Source organism: Pelodiscus sinensis, chromosome 11, assembly GCF_052426305.1.
Source record: "Pelodiscus sinensis isolate ZL-2025 chromosome 11, ASM5242630v1, whole genome shotgun sequence".
In the NCBI taxonomy this organism is placed as follows: Eukaryota; Metazoa; Chordata; order Testudines; family Trionychidae; genus Pelodiscus; species Pelodiscus sinensis.
This window is the reverse complement of record NC_143062.1, coordinates 1,190,309-1,217,574: the sequence shown is the minus strand read 5'-3', so window position 1 is coordinate 1,217,574 and position 27,266 is coordinate 1,190,309. Positions and strand designations below refer to the sequence as shown.

Genomic DNA, 27,266 nt, shown 5'->3' with positions numbered 1-27,266 from the left:
CAGGGGGAACGTGTAATTGGATGTTGATGACAACTTATTTCGTGAGAAACAGGATTAGGGAGGTAAATGGATCAGCAGGCTGGAAACACGTCAGGTCCTCGGGACCTGATTGGTCCCAGATGACGGATTTTGCTGGACTAGGGAAGGTTGCTTCTGGCCCTGCTCTGTCACTCCACCAGCTCGGTCCACGCAGGGCTTCCTGACCTCCCTCTAACTCCTTCCAGTCCACCTGAGCCACATGCCGGGGTCCTCCAGGCAGCCAGTTGGGCTGCACATGCCAGGTCTGCACACACCCCACAGCCCAGCTAGGACACAGGCACCAGCCTTCTCGCCCCCACTCCCTGCATCGTACTGGGCTCCCACCCATTCTCTTGCATTGTGCTGGGCTCTCCCCCCCACAAAGCACACCAGGACCATGAAATGTTGCCGGACCAGGAAAAAAAATACAATGCAGGGAATGGATTTCATTGGCTCAAATAAATTCCTCATATTCTTGTAACTGAAATGCTACTGAGTCATATGCTGGTATAGGAGCAGTAGATGTATGTAATTAGATTCAGAATGAGAGATTTTTGTGCGTAGAAATGTTTTAATTTATCTGAACTACTGAGAAAGAACATATTAAAATGAACAAAGAAGTGCTCCTGGACTCCTGAGCAATGGCCCTGTTTTACGTGGTCCACTTCACATGCAAGTAACAAAGAAATGCAAGAACAATGATTTATACAACCTCTGCTATCACTTCTTTGCCCCCACTCTGGATTCTCTAGGACACTGAATCACTACATTACAGTGGTATTGCACTTACCCTCTTGCTGGCCCTCCAACAGAAACCACCTGTAGAGGAAATGGCCCTCTCCCTCCACGTCCACGTCTGCTTCCAGCCCAATGGCCGACAACAGTGCCAGCTATTTCAAGTTTCCCTCCCTGAGAAGGAATAGGTTGGACTCCTGCACATAAATGCAAAAGCAAAAATTGTTTTTAATCATGAAATTGAATTTATTAGCGATTGAAAAATATGCTGCCAATCTTCATTAAACAAAGAGCTTCCTTTTCTGATACTGTGAAACTAGCTGGTATGGTATGGCAGTTTAAAGAAACTATGGCTAAAATTGCAGTTGAGGAGTCCTTTATTAAAAATAAATGAATTATGAATTAAAACTACTTCAGTTTCAATAATTTGAAAAGTTTTGATAAGATACTGAGAATCTAAATGAAATGTTGACAAATATGTAAAACAAGGTGATAGCATGAAGGTAACTAAGAAGGAATTAATTTTATAGTACTAGATGAACTATTGTATCATGCTGATGAAAGAACAGTAGCAAATACACAAGAAAAGGTAATTAAAATTACTAAGCCTGAACCATGTTAAAGAAATGCCATTTTGAGTTGACTTAATTGTACCCACTACTTTTACCCTTCTTTTTTAGGCAGAAGCGAAAACCTTAGTATCCAAACAACACAGAATATCAGTATCACTGACATTCTAAATTTGTATTTTTATACGTAATGTCCTTAAAAATAATGCTAAATCAGGATAAAACATTTCCAGAAATCCAGGTAAGCACACTAGAGTTAGATGATACTGGTAAGTCCATCAGCAATGAAAGGGTTAAAAATTATGCCATTTATACAGGTGTATTTAGGTTAATATGCTTAAAAACAACAGCGCTGGTTAAACACAGGCAGTTCATACTTTTGTGTACAATTCCTTCACCTTTAATTGTTTAGTGTTTGCATTGCAAGGTTATTTTTGCAATAGTGTATTAGAAATATTTGCGTGGGTTTTTTTTTTTTAAATAAAAGCTTAGATGCGAGAGACTACAGCTACATATATGGGAAACCTGTAGTCCAAGTAACCGGAATTCTTGAATTTCTACTGGCCCCCTTTACCAAAGAGAACAATGGACAAAGAAATTTAAACATTTATAGTAACTTAGGACAGAAATCCAAACTTGGATGTGAGGCACCAATGAAGGAGTGATTAACAGTAACACAAATACAAGAACTTTTACTGTGTCACTTCTTCAAGATGCCTTATTGATCTCCAGTTTTAGAAAATCTTTAGCCTATCCAAGCAAAGCTGAGCTTGTTATAACACATACTAACATTTTGAAACAACAGACAGAATTTCTACTTAAATGTTAAAGCATTTTTATATTTGAAAAGAATGTTCTGTTGATGTAATATTCAGACCGGCACCAAGACCGGTCTGCCACAGGAACTCAGGGAAAAGATTCCAGTAGAGTACAGCAGAGAGTGAGTGAGTTCACAGCAACTCAAGAAGGCTCTAGAAGAGTGATAGCTGGAGACAGGGAGACAGTAAAACTGGCAGCCAGTGGGAAGCCTGAGACCAGACTGTGAAGTGAAAGAAGCTGTTGCCAGAAGCTCTAAAAAAAGGGGTTGGTATAATTACCGCCCTGAAACTTGCTAGTCCTGTTGTTGTCATTGCCAGAGAAGGCTCCGGAGTGTCCTGCTGCTGCTGCCACCCGGAAGGCCCGGTAAGCGCCTGTTGCTACTGTTTCCCCATAAGGGCCTCCAAAGCCACAGACTCCTGTTAGACCCAGGGTAAAGAAAGACAGGGGAAAAACTGTGAGGGGGCCAAGTATACGGGAATTCCCCAAAAGATAAGATGCTGCCATGTTCTTTTACAGCCACAGCGACTACTGCCATTCAACACTTAAGGCAGGAGAAAGGCTGCTTGTTTAGCAGTCAGAGGGACTAAAGCAACATGGGAGCCCCACTGTCCAGCCAGATCAGAGGCTGATGAAATGCAGGAACAACTCATCACCAGTGAGAGGGCTCTATCCAGAGTAATCGCAACCTTGGCCTACATGTCTCCTGGACACTTAGGCTACGTCTACACTGGCAGCTTCTTGCACAAGAACTCTTCTGCGAAAGAGTTCTTGTGCAAAAAGAAGAGCTCTTGTGCGGAAGAGAGCGTCTACACTGCCATGTGCTTTTGCGCAAGAGCATCCATTGCAGTGTAAACACTCTCTTTCGCAAGAAAGCTCTGATGGCCATTTTAGCCACAGGGGCTTCTTGCGCAAGAAATTCATGTTGCCTGTCTAGACTGCCTTCTTCTGGAAGAGCTCTTGCGCAAGAGGGCTTATTCCTCATGGGGAGAGGAATAACTCTTCCGGAAGAAGCCCTGTTTTACAATGCTATACTGTAAATTTACTTCTGGAAGAATGCTCGTGCAGTGTAGACAGCCAGCAAGTTTTTGCAGAAGAACAGCCTTTCTTCCACAAGAAGCTGCCAGTGTAGATGTAGCCTTAGAGGCTATGTCTATAGTGCACCCTTCTTCCACAAAAGCTTAGGCAAATGAAGCACGGAGTAGAATATCACCATGCTTCGTTTGCATAAGTATTTAGGGGGCGTTTTTGAGCAAAAGGCTTTTGTGCAAAAAGGAGCTGTGTAGACGGCTCCTTTTTTCACAAAACCCCATCTTGCGCAAGAGCCATTCTTTCTGAAAAAATGAGAAAGACGGCTCTTGCGCAAGAGGGGAAAGGAGCCATCTACGCAGCTCCTTTTTGCGCAAGCGCCTCTGGCCCTAATTATTTATGCAAATGAAGTGTGGCAATATTCTACTCCACGCTTCATTTGCATAAGCTTTTGCAGAAGATGGGTGCAATATAGACGTAGCCTTAGTGTAACACTTTATTTGGGGAGGAATCTTGTGGATCTGGAGATCTGAATCTTCAGTGCATAAGTGGCATTAACATGCTTACAAGTTTTGAGGCAGCAAACCTCCATAATAGCACTTGCCCCACACACACACACACACACACACATACACATACACACACACACACCCCTCCGCCACACAAAACCTATTCATATTCCTATTACATATATATTCATATGTAGTCCTTTTTTTGGGGGGAGCTACTGGCATGACCATTCAAGGATCTCCTGTGTGCTTACTCTGGGAAGTGCCTCTGTTTAAATGAAAGTACCAAAATTAAATTTTAAAAAAAGGGTGGTATCTACAACCCCACAGCTATCCTATTCCCTTCATAAATTAAGTCGTTCATTCATACTCTACGTTTATAGTTGTGAATATTTTTGAAGTAAGGTAGTTTTATTATTTGTACTTTTCCTATCTTCCTAAGCTGATTTATTCTTTTTTCCTCCACACACAAACAATAGCCTCAAGGCATTTTGCACTGCCACAGATACTTGCAATATTGAAGGAAACAAATGTTACTGCAAGTTTCTCAGTTACTCAGGTACAGACAATAAAAATTATACTTTCTGCTGGATCACACTTTGACCATTTATTTTACTGCACTACTGCTATGGAGTTGGGCTGATGAATCGGAACACAGACTTGGAATGCAAATGATATTACAATATTAATTTTATACCAATTTAAATCCATGGACAGGTATTGCCAACCACTCACTCACCAGCAAAGCCTCTCCCCCGGCCCTGAGGTGGTGGGACTGGCCCAAAGTGTCGAGGATACATTGAAGCTGGATAGAAAGGCATGGCAGGTGGAGGCGGGAAAGGAAGTGGATGATTCTGCCTGGAGAAATTTAATCCTTCTAGGATGCTCTGACGCATCTTTTCAACCTTGGCAGCCTGCTCAGCCTGTAAGTAAACAAAAGTGCACAAATAAATGTTAAAATCTTTCATTTTTGCTGTTAACATTGTGCTTATTAACCTGACTGAAAGAATGCTAAATGCAGACTAGTGCTGGGACATACCTATATTTCAATGGATAAACAATAATTTGCTATAGTGGGTAACAATCGATCATCCGTATTTCATTGACTCACAAGAAATACTCATATTCAAATTAAAGGTAGTCTACAATCAATTTTCCTAGTGTTAGAAACAAATACAGTTCATATGGTGATCTTAACTCCTCGCTCTCCAGATCCCTCAAACAGTCAAAAAAAGAGGGTGAGCATTTGTTACACTATGCACTTTAACATAAGAACGGCCATACTGGGTCAGAGTAATACTCCATCCAGCCCAGTATCCTGTCTGCCAACAGTGGCCAATACCAGATGCCACAGAGTGAGGGAACACAACAGGTAATCCTCATGTGATCCCTCCCCTATCGCCCACTTCCAGAGAAACAGAGGCTAGAGACACCATTCCTACTCATCCTGGCTGATATCCATCGATGGACCTAACCTTCATGAACCTATCTAGCTCTTTTCTGAACCCTGTTAAAAGTCCTAGCCTTCAGTTCATCCTCTGGCAAGGAGTTCCACAGGTTGTGCACTGAGTGAAGAAAAACTTCCTTTTGTTTGTTTTAAACCTGCTGCCTATTAATTTCATTTGGTGATGCCCTAGTTTTTATATTGTGGGAATAAGTAAATAACTTTTCCTTATTCACTTTTTTCATGCCAGTCATGATTTTATAGACCTCTATCCTATCTCCCCTTAGTCTCCTCTTTTCTAAGACGAAAAGTCAAAGCCTTTTTAATTTCTCTTCATATGGGACCTGTTCCAAACTCCTAATCATTTTTGTTGCCCTTTTCGGAATCTTTTCCAATGCCAATAGATCTTTTTCGAGATGAGGCGACCACATCTACATGCAGTATTCCAAAAGTGGGCATACCATAGTTTTATACAGAGGCAAGAAGATATTTTCTGTCTTATTCTCTATCCCTTTTTTAATGAATCCTAACATTCCATTTGCTTTTTTGACAGCCGCTGCACACCGAGTGGATGTTTTTAGAGAACTATCCAAAATGACTCCAAGACCTCTCTCTTGAATAGTTGTAGCTGAATTAGTCCCCCTCATATTGTACGTATAGTCACTTTACTGTGAATTTCCTCTTAGTGAAATAGTGAAATAGTGAAATAAAATTAACATGTTGGTGATATTTTGTGATACTCACTATATATATGTATATTTTTTTAAATCTGTTTTCTGTAAGAAATTAAGGGTTTTGAACATAGGTGTTGTAAGCCTGACTTCACTCTTTTTCAATGGTTCAAATAAATTAGGAACTAGATTTTGTTTGTTTTGTAAAAGCAATGCTAGTTTAGTCCTTTTTGACAACATTGCCATCTCAATGCAAAACATCATGCTGCTGCTGAGAAGGAACAGAGATAGCTGTCAGCTCCGCTTGATTTGCTTATTACCTTCAGAATGTACAAGATTTCAATTTCCGGGTAAGTATCTTACAGATGTATGCATAATAGTCTTTTTATTATTTGAATCCATGTAAATCCTCTAAGCAACTAGTGAATCCTTGAGTCTACTGACTGAGATTACAGGACAGAGGAAAAATGAAGTCTTTCTACTTCTTTCAGAGTCTATTAAAATGACATGTTTCCACAGAGCCATAATAATTAAGGTCCATTTCCCATCCCCAAAGATACCCACATTCCAAACAGAAAGACCATATTCTCTAAAACCAGTAACTGCCAAACAAACTGAATTAGACATTAAAGAAAATTCAGAATACATGAAAAAGCAGTGGTTCAGGAACTACCTACCTGACCATCACAGAGGTCAATGAGAGGAACTTTCTCCCGGCTTGCTTTGATGAGCTTCGTCTGGAACAGTTTCCCATCAAAATACATCCATGGACAGCAGTGCTCCCATGGGATTGGCTGTCCACAAGCATCATTTGCAAAAAGTGCCATATCCACACCACTCATAAACAAAGCGGATAGCTGAATTCCTCGGGGATCTAGATTCTCAATCTTTGAGGAAAAATGAAATTTTAGTTGAACAAAGGGAAAGTACCAAGTAGAATTCCAAGTAATTGATCTATGCCAATTATTTTCACACCTATTTTGAAAATGAAATTGTTAAAAAGTCTGATTTTCAGTAAGTGGACTTTTATTTGAGAGCAACTTTGTAAACACAACCACCTGCATTTGCAGGTACTGGAGTCTGATACCTGTAACTCCAAAATTACAATGCTCAAGAGGCTGCGTTGTCACCGCCCCATAAAAAAAGACGCAGAAGCAATAGAACCTTTGATATCATACAAACCCAAGCAAAGGAAAGAATTAAAATGAAAAGATGTTTTCAAGTCTCAGAAGGACAGCCACATTTCTCTGTATCTGCAAAAACAATGAGGAGTCCTGTGATACCTAACAGAGTGAGTTTTATCCATGAAAACGTATGCCCTAATAAATCTGAGAGGGGTAGTCGTGTTAGTCTGTAACTTTAAAAATGCGTAGTCCTATGGCACCTTAGAGACTAAAAAAATATACAGTATCATGAGCTTTCATGGGTAAGACCCACTTCATATGAATGGAAGTGCAGAACCCTTTGGAAATCCTAGACAGTCTGCTGACCACAGATTGAAAAACACTGTTCTATGGTAACAACTTTTTGAAGACACATCGAGTCTGTGGGCCCCCAGGGTCTGTGCACCACAGGTTGAAACATAACAGACATAAAACACAAAATCTTGAACTCTAATGAATACTGAGATATTGCTCACTAAAACAGTGTTGGAAATAGTCAAGGAGAAAAATCAAAACAACAAAAAACCAGCTTTCATGTCCAATGTGCCATGACCTACCAGGATCAAAGACAGACCAGTACAAATGCTTTCAGAACAAGTAATTTTTCCTAAGGATTACTCCCAGATCAGCACTCCAAAAGAAAATATTTGATCTCAAATGATGCAAATTTTCATTTCATATTTTAATATTCATTCATGAATCATGACAACTAAATGAGCTACAGAAATGGGATTTAAGGAAGAGAAGAATAAAAACTCATGTTTGTTGTAGTGCTATAGTTGTGTTGGTCCCAAGATAGGTGAAGACTGTCTCTAATAAAATTCATGCCAAAGTAAAATCTAAATGATAATGGGAGAGGGAAGTGATCATGTGACTGGAATGAGAGGAAGGCTATCTTAAATATGTTCTGTGATGATTTAATGATTGGTAGCAACTGGGGCTATGTCTAGACTGCATCCCTCTGCCGACAGAGGGATGCAAATCAAGCACTTTGGAAGTACAAATGAGCCCAGGATTTAAATATCACGAGCTTCATTTGCATACTCACGTTCCAATGCTGTGCCGATCAGGCTCCGTGTCGAAAGTGAAAGTAAAGTGTAGCCGTGGTTGTGCCGCGTTTCTGCCGACAGCGGGGGCTTTTTCGGCAGATCCTGTACCCCTCATTTTTTGAGGAGTACAGGATCTGCTGAAAAAGCCCCAGCTGTCTGCAGAACTGCGGCTACACTTTACTTTCACTTTCGACACGGAGCGTGATCGGCACAGCGTTGGAATGTGAGTATGCAAATGAAGCCTGTGATATTTAAATCCCGAGCTCATTTGCACTTCGGAAGTGCTTGATTTGCATCCCTCTGTATGCAGAGGGATGCACTGTAGACACAGCCTGGGATGGACAGGAGGAGTGCTAGTCAGCACCCAGTGACTAGAAGGGTTAAACTCAGATAAATAGCAAGGGTATTGGCAGGGGGCCAGAAGAACCAATGGGAATACCATGAAGAAATTTGAATTGTATAAGATACCTTGTCTGTTTTCTTTGTGTGGGGAAATTAAGACAGGAGTTAAGAGACACAGAATGATTTAAACCCAGGCAGGATTACCATGCCTCCAAGGAATTCGGGGCATGGAAGTGGACTGAACCGTAAGTTGAAACATGTATTTAGTCACAATTAGAGTATTTTTCTTGATTTTTGTGGTTTGGTTTGAACTGCTCTGTGTGAATCTATGGCTCCCCTTCCCCATTCACTATGTAAGAGTTGTTCCCAGAGATTTTCTGTGTTTTAATGTGTTTTACTTGGTTGCTCTGTAACACCTAGCAATCAAGTATGCTTTATCAAGTATATCTTTTCTTTTGTTAATAAAAATCACTTTTTTTAGGTGATGATTTGATACTTTTGTCCTGGAAAGTAACAGGGGTTTGTGTGTGTTTTTGCCTGCCTGAGAGTAGGTGGTTAGCTACCAGAGACAGCAGCTTGTTTCTTTTTTCTTTTTTTCAAGCTCTTTGGGGCAAACGATCTTGAGGTACCCTGGGGGATGAATTCAAGTGTGCCCCCCCCCCCCCAGTTTTTTTAGTAAATCACTTGATGATGGCAGCTTTTGATTATTTCTCAGAGCCAGTGTATCTGTGGCTGGAGGGGGGGAGGAGGAGGAGGAAGGACATTATAAGAAGAGCCGAGAGGGAAGGTATTGAAGGTCTTTGCGGGCCCCCATCTTCTGCACTTGGAGTGCTGGAGTGGGGATCAACCCTGATAGCAACCATATAATTTAAAATTTTTTCACAGGAGCACACAGACAGAACTATTTGCTTATGTTGTCAGGCAAGGATCTCCATTGTGAAATTTAAAGTAGTGTTTCCATGTTGTGTTTCCAGTTAAGAAGCTGATCTTTGACTTCACCACATCCATGAGAGAAACGGTATATCTTCAATTAGTTCCACAGGGTAGCCGTGTTAGTCTGTAACTGAAAAAACTTTAAAAACAACCAATAGTCCTGCAGCACCTCAGAGACTAATAAAAAAATGTAGATGGTATCATGAACTTTTGTGGGCACAACCCACTTCTTCAAATAGTGTTGGGCTTGCTTAACTAGAAGTACTGAAAAGAGCTAGAAGTCAAGTGCAGGGTAAGGAACATCAATGTTCTTCTCCCCAAAAAAAGAATGATTTTTTATTTCCTCTTTTAATGTAATTATTAGGACAGTCAAAGAGAAGACCGTTTCCCTTCCTCGTACACACACCAAATAAACTCTTTTGTTTAAAGAACAGAATTTTGAAGTTAGCCCATAAATCAAAATTCAGCTTCCATTTACCTACTCATGCTGTGATGTTAAAAGAAGTTGACAGTTAAGGGTACAACAAAAGCAATGTGCTGAGCTCTATTATAATTTCCTTTTTAACTGAGTATGTCATTTGGTGATTGTGATTATCCATGTGTGATCAAGCTCCATACCTCTGACCTGTAATTCTAAACCTATTCTGATAGAAGTTAGGATAGTCTGCATTAGATCACGGTGGTTTCAAATGAAACTCTGAGGCTGCCATAAATTGCACTGGAGCTGACTGAGCCTTTGGACTGAGGAAAGAGGAATAAAACCATCCTTCTTTCCCTTCACCTCCCTTAGGCCCTGTGCTGAGAGCATCTGAGATGAACCCCCTAGGTATGGGTCTTGCATGTATAAATCTTACAACATACACTGTACAGTTTAGTGTTGCTTTAAGAGCGTCTACAACATGTATTATGCAGCAATTATATAAATTCTTCATATAAAAATGTGTTACAGCAAATACAGGTTAAGAGATTTCCATGAAATTCTCTGTTGTGATGTTTGCATTTAATACTGTTTCAACTGTAGATAGCACAAAATTAAATAAAAATCTGATGTTTTCAGTGTATCCTCCACGGTTTACTTCTGGAAACTCTCAGAAGAATTAAGATTTTGGTTTTTAATATTTTGATTCTGAAACAGTATTATTCCTCTCTGGCCTACTTCCACTGCAAATGAATGTCTTTTAGTTCTAGGTTGACATCTTTGAAAAAATGTCACCTGTAGCATTTGGGAAAGGCAGTCTTGTATCACTAGAAAAAAATTCTAGGAATACATGAAGAGTTAGAGCTGAAAAAGTACAGAAAGAGTATGTGATGATAAAATAAGACTGGTTGAGGGATAAGAAGGGATAATGGAAAAAAATAAGGAACAAGAGAACTATTTAGTAGACACGTGAACATGTTAATCCTTTCCTGGAAACTTGTCATTAATTTTCAATGGTAATTAAATTGCTTTATATTTCATGCACATAATCAGAAATCTACAAGATCATAAAAAAGAGGACCCAAATCTCTGAGTTCAAACTCACATGCTCCTTCTGTGCCTGACTTCAACAGAAAGAAGCAGCAGCTGTTTGTGAAGACTGTAACAATGTAGCATCAAGTATTTTATTTTCAGTTACCAACAAGCACTATGGAACTATTCCATACTTCTCCTACACACAACCTAAAAATAAAAATTGTTGCCGGAGAAATACAACGCTTTAAGGTAAAATATCCTGCTTATTAGTGGCCGCCTCTCCACCATTCTTTTTTCTCGGAGATGGAAAAATTTATTTTCCACTGGGAATGTATTTGCTGGAACCTTTGTGTCCAGCAATGTTCATGGGGGTGGAATGTGTATGTGTGTAGGTGTCTGTGTTTGTTTCCTCCATTACCCACCCTGTCAGCTGGAGACAGAAACAGGACTGTTTACTTTGTTAATACCCACAAAACAAAATCTACAAAGAATATTATGTCTACATTGTTGTGCTATGAGAATGAGAGGAATGAAGACCAAGTGATTGCTGTGCAGATTTCTTCATGTTACAACCCACCTTTTGACCATGAAGTTGCCATTTGAGTTTTCAATACCTACACATAAGGTTGCCCAATTAGCTTTGTGACACTGAGATATATGCCTTACTCCTTCATACTACTGAGATTTTACATCACTTCCTCTTCCCCCCAAGCCTCCTGCAGGATAAAGTACTTGTGTTGACATCTATAGACCTTAGATCATTCTCCCTTCTGCACCCCAATCCCTGACACCCCAAACATTCAGGGTGCCTCACTAAAGGGATGTTCATGACTTGGCTATGTGTTTTCCTGGAGAGAGGTGCACTACAAAATATAGTTATCCTTTAGTCTGACTACTGAATCAACACCATTAAAATACCATATCCTGAAGGAAGATGACATTCAGAGGTTGCATGTTTATAGTGTTTATTTTAAGGAAAAGAAGGCAACCACAACTGAATGGGAGAAAATACAGAAACATTCATCTCAGCAACTCTCCTGCTTGACTCAGTTCAGGCACCACATGGGCAATTGTGAATGAGAGGAGGATTTAATGATGCTGCCTTCAGGAATCTGATATGTTGCTTTTTAGCAACTAGCCAAAGACTTCTGCAAATGACCACATCTGCAATCGCTGAAACATGAGAGCAACAGATGAGCAGTCCTAAAAGAACCCAGCGTGTGCTCAATTTGCATTCTGTCCTGAGTCTCATTATCTCCTTTTTTCTGGTAATTAAAACCGTAGAGAAAAAGATGACAATGAGGAATCTCTCTTCCCTCATCTCCTTTTGGGGAGATATATATTTATGCTTTTCAGGCATCCTGGGACTGCAAGGATCCTGGAAAGTGATTCATGCTCTCCACTTGCTGAATAACAATCCAAATAAGATTCTTATCTAGACTCTGGATTATTTGTTTTAAAAAAAATGTTTAAATAGTTGAAATGTAAGTGAGCTGCAGCTACTCCAGCTACGAGAGAGAGCAATGCCACAGGCTGTTGAGTCTCCCTGCTCTCTTCAGTGTCTTCTAATTGTGGACCTCAACTTGAGAAAACGAGATGCTTTTGCTATCTCTGCCCATTCAGTTCAGCACAGCAGGTACTGGCTTGGCACAATGGCCTTCAAGTCACTGTAGGAAGACAGTCTTCTCTGGCTCGGTTGGGCTATCCTACTTACATTAGGGCCTCCAGATGACTACATGCAATTATTCCTTTAGAGTGAGGAGGTGACACACTTCCTGTTCCTTCTCCCCATTGGCCATCTCCCAACACCATAAAGAACACTGAATAGGATGCTTCAGATCACCAACTGTGTCCCCTGGCTAAAGCTTTCTTTTGTTTTCATTTAGTAAAGTGCTGGATGATTTCAAGAATCAGCTAACTGTTGTAGATATAGGACTAAATCAGGCCTGGGCAAAGTATGGCCCACTGGCCAGATCCAGTCCACCAAGCCAATGAATCCAGCCCACAGAGGCAGTGGGGAGCCCCAGGCAAGCTCCCCTGCTTGTTCTGCACGCCGCTCAGAAACATGGCTGCAGGGTGCTTTCTCTATGAGTCCAGAGGGAAGTGGGGGGAGAGGGGGCAGGGGGAACAAGGGGAGAGGCAGAAAATCAGACGCTGCTCCGATCCCCCAGAACAATCCCATTGGCCAGTTTCTGGCTAGAAACTGGCCAATGGGAGCTGCCTGTTTGAAAAACAGGCAGCCACGAAGCACAATTCTCCTGCTCAGTACTCACTCAAGCACATGGCCGAGCAGGCAGGCTGGTCTGGCTGCTGGCTGTTAAGTCTCCGGCCACAGCCTGCCTCTGCCATCCTAGCCCCTCTTTCCCAACCCTCTGCCCCCCACTCCTGCCCTGCTACTCCACAGGCACCTGTACCCCCTCCCAGATCTGGCACCCTATTCTCCTTCCTGAGATCACAATCCCCTCCTACTTTAGGTCACATCCCAAAACCTTGCACTCCAATCCCCTGCCCTAGGTCACAACTACCTCCTTCACCCAAGCTCCCTCCCAGACTCCATTCTCCCTTCTGCACCCCAATCCCTGACACCCCAAGCTCCCTTCTGCACCCAACCTCCATCCCAGTCCATTAATACCATGGAAGAGTGTGGCCCTAGACCACTTTCCAAAATTTTGGAGTGTCCCCCCCAAAAAAATTATTGCCCACCCCTGGACTAAACTCTGCCATTTTCTTCATCTGGGGCAAAGAATTCTGGATAGGGTTTCTAAGAAGGTACCACCATGAAGGCAGATGAACATACAAAGGTCTAAAAAAAGATTTCCCATAGTAAAGCACAGACTGATTAACACTTTATATAGCGCAGTAGGTGTATAAATATAAAAGTCCACTGTTTAGCTAGTTATGTTTTCTTCATAATATGTAATTTGTTTTAGAAAGATAAGCATCTCTGCTAAAGTCTTTTGATCATATGCAAATTAATATTCATGGAATGTAATCAGTGCTGGAAGACTGCTTCCCCTATCTTCTAAAATTTCATTTTCATAACAGAAAAAATATAATAGAACTAAGTGATAACCAGCCTTTGCTACACTTAAAAAGTTTGGATTTCACATACTAAGTGACCAGTGTAGGCTGAAGGGATACACCAGATTTTTAAAAATATTCAGATGTTATTCGGCGTTCCAACTTTTGATTTAGGAGACTAAAATCCACTGACTTTCAAGTGCCTAAATCCTTACTGAAATTGAGAAAAGGCTCCTAGATTGTCACTTCACAGTGCCTTCACAATGTTCTAGCAAGATCTTTACTACTACTTCTAAAAATTGAATACACAATGGAAATAACTTTGAAGAGCTCTAAAATATCCAGAACACAGTGATGAAATGATCCTGGAGAAGCTTCCCAGCCCAAATAAGGAACAGTGGATACCTAAATAACCTTTTAAAAAATTGGACTTAATGCTTAATGTCTTTAGAGAAAAATACCACTTGCTCATGTTAATATTATGGATCAGTTGAGGGTCAACTTCTGGAGTGAAGGAAGTTTGATTAAGAATTACCTTAAGTTCCTGTAGCTGGTCAGGTTCATAGAGTTTTGGAGACAATGCTTGAGAAAGAAAAGCATCAAGTTCCTGGCGACGAAGTATACGGATCCCTGGCCACTGCACCATATACCTACAGCAAAAACAAACAAAGAACGGTTACTAACCTTTCTGTAACTGCTGTTATTTGCACTGCGTTGCACATGTCCATTCCATGTACGTGTCTGTGGATTCCAAGGCAGAGTTGGAAAGTTTTTATCCTTAGAAGTTACTGAAAGGGCAGCTGGAATGTTCTGTGCTGTCTCGTGCACATAAGGCAGTCATAAAGGACTAAGCTACCACAAGGTTCCCTCAGCTCCTTCCTACCAGAATGATTCTGAAAGAAATGTAAAGGAGGGCAGGTGCAACTCAACCCTAAGAGCAACAATTACAGAAAAGTTAGTAACCATTTTTCCTTCTTTGAGGAAGGAAAACATGTCCACTCCACTGTAGGTGGCTCCAAAAAATTCTATTTGGAGGCAGGATCTGAATCTATTTGAACAAAAGGACTGGAGCACCACTTGTTCAAATTTAGCTTCATCTCTAGATTGCACAGTGAGAGGCAAACATGCAACACTGTGACTAGTAAAGATGTATTGTGGCATTTAATTAGCTAATCGTGTAGTCGATGGAATTTCCATCAACTACTGCATTAGTTGATATTGGGAAGGGGCACTCACTACCATGCCAAAATCCTCATTGCAAAACCGGAGCTGCCCTTCATTCTGTCTGCAAATACAACAAATAATTGTGATGAAAATCTGAATGGCTTAGTCCACTCCAAATAAAACACTAATCTTTTCTACCATTTTGGAGTACACAGTGACATCTCTCCTTGTTACTGAGAGACTTTGGGAAGCAGGAAGGTAAATAAAATTGCCTAACTGATGTGAGAAGGGGAGAATACTTGCATAAGGAACATCTAACAGGGATGAAGGCAAGCTTTATCCGAATAAAAAAAATCATATATTGAAGATGCAATTTTAACATCCTCAACTCTCCTGGCAGATAACACGTCTACAAAAAATGCTATTTTCACTGAAAGGTGTAACACAGAGCAGGTCACTAGAGGCTCAATGTAGGGACCCACCAGCTTTTTAAGACTCAGCCTCTTTAAGACTCAGCTTTTTAAAATTAAGGCTCCATGGAGGAGAAGGGCTCTGTGTGCAACATCCTGTCTAAGCCCTTTAAAAACCTTCCAGCCATCAGTCTGGAAAAAAGAGAATGGTTATCCGCAGGAAAATTAAACACTGATACACCTGCTAGGTGTACCCTAATTGAGCTAATCCTTGATCTTTCAGATAAGATAGTCCAGCACTTGCTGAACAGAAGAACTAGAGACCCACTTCAGCCTCAATGAGGCAAAAAACTTCTTCCCCTTAGCCAGCCATCATCCTTGTTGGTTTTCTACTATTCACTATTCTCTGGAACTGGACTCCTCTGCTGATGGTAGCCAGCAAGTCTCTAGGCTCTCATGTGAAAAAGGCTGGAGTGAAGGAGGTGGACACAATTCTAAAATATGTAAAATATGATCAGCGTGAAGCAGAAGTAATGGAGGGGAACTGACAGAGGTCTGTGAAAACCAGCGTTGATAGGACCATGCTATAACAATCAGTGTAAGATTGACCTCGTCTTGCTTTGCCTTGCATAGAACTCTGGGCACAACAGGGATAGGGATAAACACATACAATAGGGATGCAAATGTTTAAAAGGCGAACCCATGAGAACTGGGGAAGCCCATGCCTGTGGCAGGAGATGGGGGGGGGGGGGGGGGAGGTCGCACTCCAGCCCTACAGCGGGCTGGGACATAATGTTTAACTGGTTATCTAATTAAATGGGATTTTACATCCCTAGCATACAACTGATCCTCTGATCACTGCAGCAGAAATGCATCAGTCATTGAATATAGGCTGCAACCTGACATTTTGTGTTGCTGCAAACAGATTCACTTGAGGGAGTTTTCCAGAGCTGGAAAATGTCCTTGCTATGTCTAGGTGAAGAGACCATTCCTGGAGATTGATTAACAGACTGCCTATGCAGCCTGCCAGCATGGTCTGAGCCTCTGGGAGGCGTGCCTCCTTCAGAAGTATAGAGTTGCTATCTCAGACTATGTATACACTATAGAGTTTTTCTGGGATACCAGTTGTATCCCAGAAAAACTCTGCCACATACAGGGAACACATCTGCTCTTCCAACAGTCCTGTAAACCTCATTTCAGGAAGAAGATAGGCTCTTCCAAAAAAGGAGATTTTTTCCAAAATTTGGCCCGGTGTAGACAGGCCAAATTTCGGAAAAGCTTTTTTCAAAAAAACAATTGGAAAATGGTTTGCAAATTGCAAAGTGCAATTTGCGTACCTTTTTCCAAAAAAAGACGTGTACTGTAGACACAGCCCCAGCTCCTATCTAGTGAAGACTGGGCTACATAAAACCTGGCGATCATATTGTCAATTGGCATGATATGTTCACTCTCTGATGTGAGGAAGGAATGCAATGCAAACTAATGAGATATTCTTCAGCTCCCTGATATTTATGTGCATAGATATCTTTGGGAGAGGATAAGCTTTCAAGTTCAGAATGAGACTTTACATTGCAAGCAATCTTGTCTATGTAGTAAAACCCTAGCTGTTGTCAACTCTAACTCCATTAAGTTCTATTTTCTGTACTGAAGACAGGACTGACTGTTGATTAGCAGGCTGAGCAAGTCAAAGGCTGCCTGCAATCTGGCTTGACCTCCTATCAGCCAGCTGTGTAGGTAAGGGAATATATGTACCCTTTGTCTCCACAGGAACTGCTACCAAAGCCATATGCTTTGTAAAAAACATAAGGGGCAGCCAACAGATCGAAAGGGAGGACTGTGAACTCATAATGGTGGTCACCAATGGTGAAGCTCAGAACTTTTCTGTCTTACTGCTCAATTTCCATGTGAAAGCAGACATTCTTTAAGTCAAGAACATACCAGTCAACCAGATCCAGGGAAGGAATAATGAAAGCTAAAGTGACCATCTAGATTTTTTTTTAAGCTTGTCTAATCTAAAAGACTTGCTTTCTGGATCAGGATGTATTAGGAATGAAACCGCTTACTTATAAAACAAAGGAGGGATTTCTCCACAGCTCTTTAAAAACAGACGAAGAAGGTCTCTTGTAGACCTGGTCTTGTAAGAGCTGTCCCAGAAAAGGGACAGGGAAAGGAAAAGGAAAGGTGGGGCAAAAATAAAACAGAGCAAACACCTCATTTGCACCATGCTTAGAACCTACCAATCTGTTGTAACTCAACTGAAGTGGGTCAGGTATTTTGCAAGAACTGGACCAATAAACGGTGGCACTCTTGGAACTGGTAGACTGCTCTCAATCTGCCCATGAAAAATGAGTTCTTGGAAGATGCTGCCTGCCTTAAACCAGTGACTGTAGACAAAAAGGGCAGCAACAGAGGTTACCATTTCTAACCCCCTGCTTCTTCCCTTTTGTAGGTCTTGGGCTTAAGGATAAATCAATGAAAATAATGAAGACAGAACACTTTCTGCTTCACCGCTGAAGTGTAAATGCCCACGGTCCTCAGGGCTGCCCTAGAATCTCTGAGACTAAGCAGAGTCTCAGCTGTCTTTTCTGAGAATGGCTGCTCACAGGGTAAGCCCTGAATGGTCTATTGCATCTCTGAAAGGAAGCCAGAAGAGTGCAGTTGGGATGAGCGCTTTTCAGGATGGCAGAGGCCACGCTGTGTACAGCGGAATCTGCTGCATCGAGATACACCTATCGAGCTGTTCTAGCAACCTACTTGCTCTTACCCTCCTCTATCAACCTGAGAAACTCTTGTTTTGCCTTATATGGGAGCCTGTCCTTCAATTTCAAACCTATCCCTCACAGAATGAAATCAAAGCATCTCAGCACAGTTTGCTGGTTCATAATGTTACACTATAATCCACCTATGAAATAAAGCTTCTGCCCCAAATAAGTCCAACTTCTTGTCCTCTTCATTCCTGGGGCTAAAGTCTGGTGTCCCTGCCTTTTCTCTTCAGTTGCTGTGGCAACGTCAAGAAAAATTGTAGGAGGATGGATATACAATGCTCAGCCCTTCTGGGAAGGGACACAGTGCCTTCTCTCTACTCTTTTAGCGGTCAGAGGCACGGAAGCTGGGATCTGCCAGCAAACCTTGGTAGGGTCTAAGATAGCTCAGATAGCTTTGTCAATATAAGAGGTTCTGGGGCTCTACAATGTTAGGAGATATGTTAGCCTGAGAAATTTTTCCCACTCCTCTGGGTGGATATCAAGAGTCTCCTCCTCAAAGCTCCTGGTAAGTCTTAAAATAAATTACCCAGAGATGGAGAAATAAGCTCCACCACAAGGAGCGGACCAAGAGGACACTAGTGGTTCAATTCCTGCAGTTGCTCAGGAGAGAGATCCCAAGTATGTTCAGTGTTGGGCTTGGTAGCAGTGCCACAACACTCCTGACACCCAGCAGATGGAGCCATCTGACAACTTAAAGCCATGACAAATGCTGCATTTGTCTCTTACATAAGCTTCCTCCAGGCATTTAAGGCAGGTGGGGTGAGAGTCACTATTGTGCATAGCCTTCCCACAAGAGTGGCAGCACTTGAGATCCAGAATGTAGGATAACTTCAATGCCAGGGCTAGTACAAGCTCAATGTTTTTAAACTAATTACTAAACTACACTATTACATCTGCACGGTACGTACAGGTCTGGAGAAAGACTTGCAATGACAGAGTGTGCCAATAATGGTCACAGATGGTAGGAAGGCACTAAGGTGTATGTAGAGCGCTCAGCCCTTTATGCCTTCCCAACAACCACAAGGCAGGAGAGGGTGCTCAGGTTGTCCCAGCAGGTACTGCCAAGGGGGGAAAAAACCTCTGACAACTGTGCACTGAAGAGCACAAACACCTCCCACGGAATGGACATGTGGCATCACTCAAAGATGACTTTTCCAGAGTCCTCACTTTAATAGCTAAAGTAAGCGGTATTACTGTCTCAACAGCAAAGTCACCAGAACAAAAGCAAAAACTTTTTGTCCAGGCCTCAAAGTAAAAAATAAGACATAGCTAAAAAGACTGACATATATTTTGGTAAATCTCCTAATTGATGACAAATTAATTACTGTTTTTTGCAGCCTATTGTTCTGATAAGAGTGACGAGAGGTGTGATCTTTGTAGCTTGATATCTTGTTTCTTTCACCAATAGAAGTTGGTCCAATATAATACATTACCTCACCCACTTTGTCCAAATTATTGTAGTCTGTGCTGATCCAAATACTTTTGCAGAATATAAACATATATATTTGATCAAAGTTACTCAAAGAAATAGTAACGTTGTTTGACAATACTTATTACATTATACCCCTTGAGATGGCTCAGAGAACCTGAATTAGGAAAATATCCATTATTTGATACAAATGTCCAAGCAAAATATACTGATGATGCTGCCTCTGAACTCACCCTACAGTACACATCATCAGAACATCTCACAACTTTCAATAACAATGGGTAAGATAGGCCGTAAAAATACTACCTAAAGAAAAAGTAAGACCTAATAATATAGTATAAAGGCTTCATCAGCCTGAGATGAACACGCTACTGAGGACTGAAATCATAGCAACATTTATGCTGGTCATTCCAAACAAGTGCCAATAAAACTTTTATGCCTCACAAACGATATATGTTACAACACAGACACATTTTTTTTTTACAAATATGTTAAGGATTTAAATCTCTCTCTATATAAAAACATTTTCCTGCGAGATGACGGAGTGATGTCATGTCACTGGCACTGCCCTGCCCCCTTACATCACTCCCCCATGGTGGAGGGCTGTCATCTTAGGCCGCAACCACCAGCACCACTAGTCAAACCCCAACAGCTCACAAGGGTCACCCAGGCTCAGCCTCAGTCACCCCCCAGATCCATCATCACCCGATCCTGGAGCTCAGCCTCACAGTCACCCCCAGAGCCAGGATCAGCCCACCCCACGGAGCTCAACTGCTCTAGGCCCTGCCAACATTGCACAGGCAGCAGCCTTAGATGTGGCCAAGCTCCCCTCCCCAGCAGCAAATCCAGGACTATCCCAGCTGCTCCTCCAGGCTACTGCTGCCCCCCCCCGCCGGCCTCTCTGCTCCCTGCAGCCCAAGCACAGAGCCAGGTGCTGTCAGTGGCCATGATCTCTGCCCCCCACCTGGGAGTGGGGGTTTGAGGTCTCAGCAGGGCGGTGAGGATGCAGGGTCTTGGCACGTGGGGGGAGGCGGGAGGCTGGAGCGGGCTCCCAGTGCGGCCCCAGCCCACTTGCTCACCACTCTGCTGAGACCCTGCACCCCCAGCCCCTTCACTTACCACTCTGCTGAGACCATACACCCCCAACCCCCTCACTCACCCATTCCACCGAGACCCCCACATCCTCAGCCTGCTCCTGCACCTTCTCCCCTAGCCAGACAGCTACCCCAAGCCTGCTTCTGCCCCAACACTCTGCCCCCAGCCCACTCCTGCACCCTCCAACCTGGCCAGACACCTACCCCCAGAGAGATGTGCGTTGGCGAGCATACCCCTTATGATCTCTGGCAGCAAAAGCTGCCGTGCACACGTGTGGGGGGGAGGGGTGTGTGTTGGTGAGCATAGTGAGCAGGGGGCACAGCCCCCTAGTAACATTATTGGAAATAGTTGTATTCTACTCCTACGAAGCCTTACAATCCACCGTACCTTTTAAAGCCTTGGTGGAAACCATGAGGCAGTACATAGCCACACATGTGGACCAAAGAACACTATTACTTTTGAAAACTTCGGCTCATGACATCGACTCATAACTTTCAGCGGCAAGAACCATCTCTCGAAGAACTATACATGGCTCAAAAGGCAAGATAAATTAATATTAAATTGGAGGCAAACAAATTTATCATCTCAAACATTGACCTTCCATTTATACAAACCTTGCAACCTTTCAGCCTGAGATCTTGGGTCCTGCCAGATTAAGCAGCAAGAGCTGGGTCCTATTAAGAGACTAGGGATTCCCCCTAAACATACATCGGTCTCATTCCTAATTCAGCTCCAAAGCTGGGGGTTAGTATATTCCTTCTTAATTCTGCACTTTTCACGTGGGCCAGTCTAAGGAAGGGAACCAACAAGCCTAATACAGTGAATCCTACTACCTGGTAAGCAGAAAATCATTTACATGAGCTTTCCAATTTCAAAAAGCTACTAAGCAACTATTTTCTGCAATGCCTGTTGGCTTCTCTTAGGGAAGAAAGTGTCAGTTTCTATGATCCAGAAGGCAGTGTTTGTGTCTGGCTACTTAGAAGCCTAACAAATTAATCTAAACCAATTCAAATGCAAAGATACAACTGTGACAAAATAGGCAAATTTTCTTCTTTTAACTCTCCATGGAATTAGCTGAAAAACAGACAAGTACCTAGCACACATCTAAGAATTACAGAACCGAGGATGTCCTTTCTTCCAAAACCACTTGAAGTATGAATTATTAATTTTCAAAGTCATGGTTTAATGCAAGATTGAGAAAGACTTGAGAGAGCAATATATAATACAGAGTAATACACACATTTATTTCATGTTCTTTCAACTTGTGTGATAAACCCTCACCTTAATACACAACAGAGCACCATAAGATGAGTGGGCACATTAGTTGGATTGAGCATTGCTGGTGTATCTGATCTCATACAGGCCAAAAAAGCCCTCATTCTTCGGTTCTTGTCTTCTACTGCTTTTCCCAGCCACAGCTTCTTCAGATTGGGACAGGTCCATTCCCTGAATGCAAGCGCTTCTACCAGTTCAGGGGTTTGGGGAGATTTTCCTTTGTAAGCAGCCCATTCTTTAATTATCACTGGTGAAACTATAGACAAAAACAATTAAAAAAGGAATTCAAAGGCTTGTATATTTTAAATTTCATATACAGATAACCTCCCCATTTAAATCAAGAGGTCATTTTAATCCAGGTGTATTTTTAGATACATTGGCTGTTCTGATTCTGTATCATCTATGCTAACTTGCATGACTAGTAACCAATCAGCAAGGTCCTGAATGATCATTTCTTCACATGCTCTCATTCAACCCGTTCTCTAATATGTAATATAAAACCACAAATATTCAGTAGGAATGTTACTGACAATTTGTTTTTAACCCAATTAGTTAAAAGTATTTTTCTCTATCAATGGAAAATAAGCTATTTATTTCTCTTTGATTCAAGAGTTGGAGGGATAAAAAATGAAGAATACTTCCCCACATAGCACAAATACAAAATATTTCCTAAGCATCAGTTATTTTCATCCCTTCAGCTTTATCTCTGCAGAGCCTTACAAAAAGCAAAAGGAGGACCAGAAAGACGCGCATAGGGAGTGTAAATGAAAAAGGAAATCTTGGGCAGTGATGTCTAATGCTCATTTATCAGCCACGATAGCCACACAGGCCTGGTATAAAGGGGCAAGGTCTTCATAAGACATGGGGGGTGGGCAGCTTCAGATGAGCAGCGGTAGGACAAACCTCACTCTTCTGTCAAATCTGCTCTCTCTGGAGACACTGGGTTGGTTAAGGAGGCAGAAGACTGGATTCCTCAGCAATACCTGGGTTTTGCTTTGTGGGCTGTCAGCCCTGAGCGTAGGAAAATATACTCTGCCTCTGCTCTGCCTTGTACTACTTTCTGCAGAGAGACAGTGTATAAATTCCCACGTTATAGTGTGACCCTTGAATCCTTGATGGAATGGAACTCTCAGTTCCTTTGATTGATGAACTTCATCTCCTGAAAGGGTAGGTCCTCTTTCATGAACTTGGCATGCTAGATGTTGAGAGGCATACAACTCATCTCAAATCGGACAATCAAGGCCACTGACCTTGCAGATATATCACGTGACCACAACTGTCTGCAACAATGTCCCTGATATTCCTCTGGCCTTCCTACATGATCTCCTTTATGTCATTACTGTTCTCCTCTGGGATTTTTGAAAGAGAATAAGTGACCCTCTCACATTTGAAGTGAAGTGACTGTATTTAGGGAATAATGCCTGGTAGTTCCCTACTGAAAACTGCAGCAAGGTTAATGAATATTCTTCTCATCCAAAAAAAGTCTAATTTCCAAGGTTCCTTGTTGAAGCTGAGCATGTTTAGCAAACTTTTCTTGTACTGCAGAAATGACTAGGAACCCTGTGGGTGGGCGCAGAAGCACTCAGAGCCCTTGGAGGTTATTTTAATACCTTTTATCTTCCCACTTGCAAGTGAGTACAGAAGTGGCCACGATCTACCATAGCTCCTCTAGTTCCTCTACCCACTCATTAATCAGGAGGAGGATGAACCTGGACAGTGCTGTCACACTAAAGACTTCCTTGTACAGATTTGGACTTAATATCCAGGGTTTCCACAATTCTGGACTAGAGGTCCTGCAAGTCTTTTAAGTCACTGATCACACGTGTGGGGGCTAGGCTAGGTTTCCTAGAATGGCATCAGGGATAATTGTGGTAGGCACCTCTGTCATTTCCTGCAGCCCCCACATTTGTTTCCAGTGTGGGTGACCTAACCAATGATAATGCCAGATAGTGAGATCTCCTCCTCTTATGTGAATCTATGTTCCCTTTGAGTGGACATAAACACCAGAATTACTACCTGCAATGCACACCTACAGCAAGGTGGACACTGATACATACTTGAAGAATTATATATTCCATGTGTGCAATATAGGTATAGGTAACATCTCACTTTCAGAGAATACCATCTAACAGATAGCTACTCAAGTTGCCATAACTGGTCATTGAGAACTGTGGTGGTAAAGAGTAACAATAACTAAAAGCCTTAGATGTCCTGAGACCCCATCAATCTTACAGATCTGGATATTGCACAGAAACCACTCTTCTCGCACTTGATAAGAATCTCATTCCAGCAATAGATAGTGATCAGTTGTCTATGTTGAAATTTGATTATCAGCTGCCTTCAATTCTAGTGAATATGAAGTACTGTTGACTTGCCTAAAGCTGTTTTATATATATACACAGAGAGAGAGAGAGAGAGAGAGAGAGAGAGAGGTCTCCTTGAGCACGCATATATATGAGAGGGGGACAGGTCTCCTTGAGCAGCTTTGACTCCGGTTATATTTGTATATCGATCGCCAAGGACATTTCTGTGCAAGGTATTGCACCATTCTCATTCAGTATACGAACAAAGTATTTTTGTGTACTTTCTAACTGTCTGATCTCAGTATTGTAGGAGACATTGCAATTACAAAAGTTAACTCATTGGTACAAAAGAAAATAGTGGCTGAAATTCAAATGACTGAAATAGCTCCCTCCATCTAATTTGTTTCACCAACAAAAGCTGTGATTCACTCCACTTCAGATATGAAGATAACTTAGGCTCTTAAGTATAAGAATAGACTTAAGCTAGTATCCAATGGGAAGAACTGGTAGGACTTAAGACCTTGCCATAGGCGAGTGGAGGGCAACCTGCGGTCCATCAGTGTTCTATGCATGACCTGCAAGACATTTTGTTAACAGTTGCCCATGCACAGAGCTGCCAGATTCTGCTGGTTTCAGTCAGTGTATATTTTCCCTACCAGTATTACTAAAATGACATGCACACAAAGCAAAAGCATATGGACTGTGTACTGAATGCACACAACACTGACGTAGGACCATGCGTTCCCTCTGCATCCAAAGTACAATTACAGTTCAATTAGCACACCCTGCAAATTCTAAGTACACAAGCATAGTTAGCAACAATACTCTATCCCACGAGACAGTCTTGATTGTGACCACCTTACAGACCACAGAGATGAAGGAGGGCTACTCACTAGCCTAGATTGCCCATCACTGCCCTAGACAGAAGCCCAAGGGTATTTTGAAATCAAATTGATAAAATATAAAACGGTTTTGTTTAGCTCTGAAACAATGAAGAAACATCTTAGCAGAAGACTAAATGATTGCACTGTAACTCTACCCTTAACTCAATGGATAAGTAGGGAATACTAACATCTTGGTAAATGTAATGTTCGATGAATTAGTCACTACAATTGGAAATTCCATATGAACAAATTTAAGTTAATTGCCAGAAGGGAAACAGTAGATACATAATTTTTCATCCTAATTTCCAAGATGATTTGGTTTGTCCGACAGGCTACTTTTTCCTGAAAAAAAATGTCACTATTTACTTCCAAGAAATAACACATTTCTCAGAGCTTTTAAAAAAGGACAGTCAACTAAAAATGATACTTGTATAAAAAATCACTACTTCCCCTTCTCCCCCATTACCAAACTTCTTATTACTTTAATTTTTTTTGGGGGGGGGAGAGGGGGTCTATTTTTTATATTTGTTCACTGTTTATACATTGTTTAACCTTGGTTAGTTGGGTCTCTCAGACAGCAAAAGAGGAAAGAGAAAAAATTCAAAAGGAAAGCGTGGGTGTTAAACAACAAAAACTGTAAGGAAGATCCAGAAGCAGATATTCTTAACCTTTTTAAACTGAATAGACAGTGCCCAGATAAGTCACTTTTGCCAACCAAACCTTCTCTCTGAGGGATGCTGAGTAAGGAGAGTCGGCCAGAAGAACTTGGGAGTTTGCTGCTGCGACTGGCTGATGTAATGGTGATTAAAAGGGCTGTCTTCAGAGTAAAGCAGTATAAAGACCATTCAGAAAGAGGCTTAAAGGTGGGCTCCATGTGGTAAGAATAACATTAAGATCCCACCTTGGAGGTGTTCTGCTGATTGGCTGGTGAGTCTGTAGTAATGCCTTTAGAAATGTGGATCCCATAGGGTCCATAGGAAAAAAAAGAGCAAGATCGATAGTGTTTTCTCTAAACTATGAGGCAGCACAGACTCCCCCCCCCCCCCCCCCCAAGCTGCTTAATAAGCCCTGCAAAGCCAGGGGCTCAGGACTCATGCATGGAGCTTTCTGGTGGGGGGGATAAGCACTTCTCCCTCAGCGACAGCAGCAGCTCCCTGCTGAGGACAGAACAGAGAGTCTCTCCCAAGCAGGGCAGAGCTACACAACAGCCTAAAGCAGGGGTTGGCAAGATAGGATCTGAGAGATTGGCCTGGGGGATGGGGCAGCACAAGTCTCCCCCCTCCCCCCCACCCGGAGCTGAGAGCTACATAGAGGGAGCAGCCTGCAGTTTTAAGTGATATGGGGCTGCAGCAGGCAGGGAGCCCACCCTGCCTTGGGGGTGCTGCCTGGCGGCTGGCTGGGAGATGTGTAGGTAAGTGACTCCCAGTCAAAGCCAGCCTGCCTCTGGCACTCCTGCCTCACCCAGCACCGCAACTCCCTCCCCCCAGTCACCATCCAACCCCCCTGCAATCCCTGCCCCAGGTAACAACTCCCTCCCAGATCCTGCACCCCCTCCTGCCAGAATCCTCTCCTACACCCATAGCCCTATCCCAGACTCCGTACCCCGATCTCCTGACCAGAGCACAACCCTCCCCTTCACTCAAACTCCCCCTCAGACCTCTCATCTCCTGCACCCCGGTCCCTTACCCCGTGTGCCCTTCTGCACTATTCTAGATCCTTCAACTCCTACACAATTTCCAAAACGGTGGAGTGGCCCCCTCACCAAAAATTATTGTCCACCCCGGCCTCTGTCCTCAACAGGGAGCTGCTGCTGTCACTGAGGGAGAATGGTCCTCCCCAAACCAGGCAGCTGTGAGTGCGAATCCTGTGCCCCTGGCTGAATGAGGCTCGTTAAACAGCCGTGGGGCTGAGGACATTGATGACCGTACTGGAAGGTAGTATGTCAAGACTGCTTCAAGGTGGCTCTGACGGACCAAGGGGCCAGCGTGTATCAACTGTAAAATAGTGTCAAGGATTTTTGGCCTTTTGCGTTGGGTGGCCCAAACCGAAAATCTTTTCCATTTAAAGAAGCAAGCTTTCCTAGTGAAGAGCCTTCTACAGTTTGGACCTCGCTGGTCCGGCACCTTGGGACCTGACTGATCCCAAACAAGGGGATTGGCTGAACCAGGGAAGGTCCCTCCCTTTGTGGC

At 42.4% G+C, this 27,266-nt stretch overlaps 1 protein-coding gene across 1 annotated transcript in view; it reads right to left on the bottom strand.

The window, feature by feature from the left end:
- Positions 1 to 27,266, bottom strand: part of FAM120A (family with sequence similarity 120 member A) — a 111,626-nt gene that overhangs the window by 8,656 nt on the left and 75,704 nt on the right. The window contains exons 11-16 of the mRNA XM_075939695.2: positions 21,897 to 22,146; positions 14,288 to 14,402; positions 6,469 to 6,678; positions 4,416 to 4,599; positions 2,420 to 2,557; positions 809 to 950 (exon numbers count right to left, since the gene is read on the bottom strand). Of these exons, the coding sequence (XP_075795810.1) occupies positions 809 to 950; positions 2,420 to 2,557; positions 4,416 to 4,599; positions 6,469 to 6,678; positions 14,288 to 14,402; positions 21,897 to 22,146 (1,039 nt within the window). The remainder of the gene's footprint in view (positions 1 to 808; positions 951 to 2,419; positions 2,558 to 4,415; positions 4,600 to 6,468; positions 6,679 to 14,287; positions 14,403 to 21,896; positions 22,147 to 27,266) is intronic.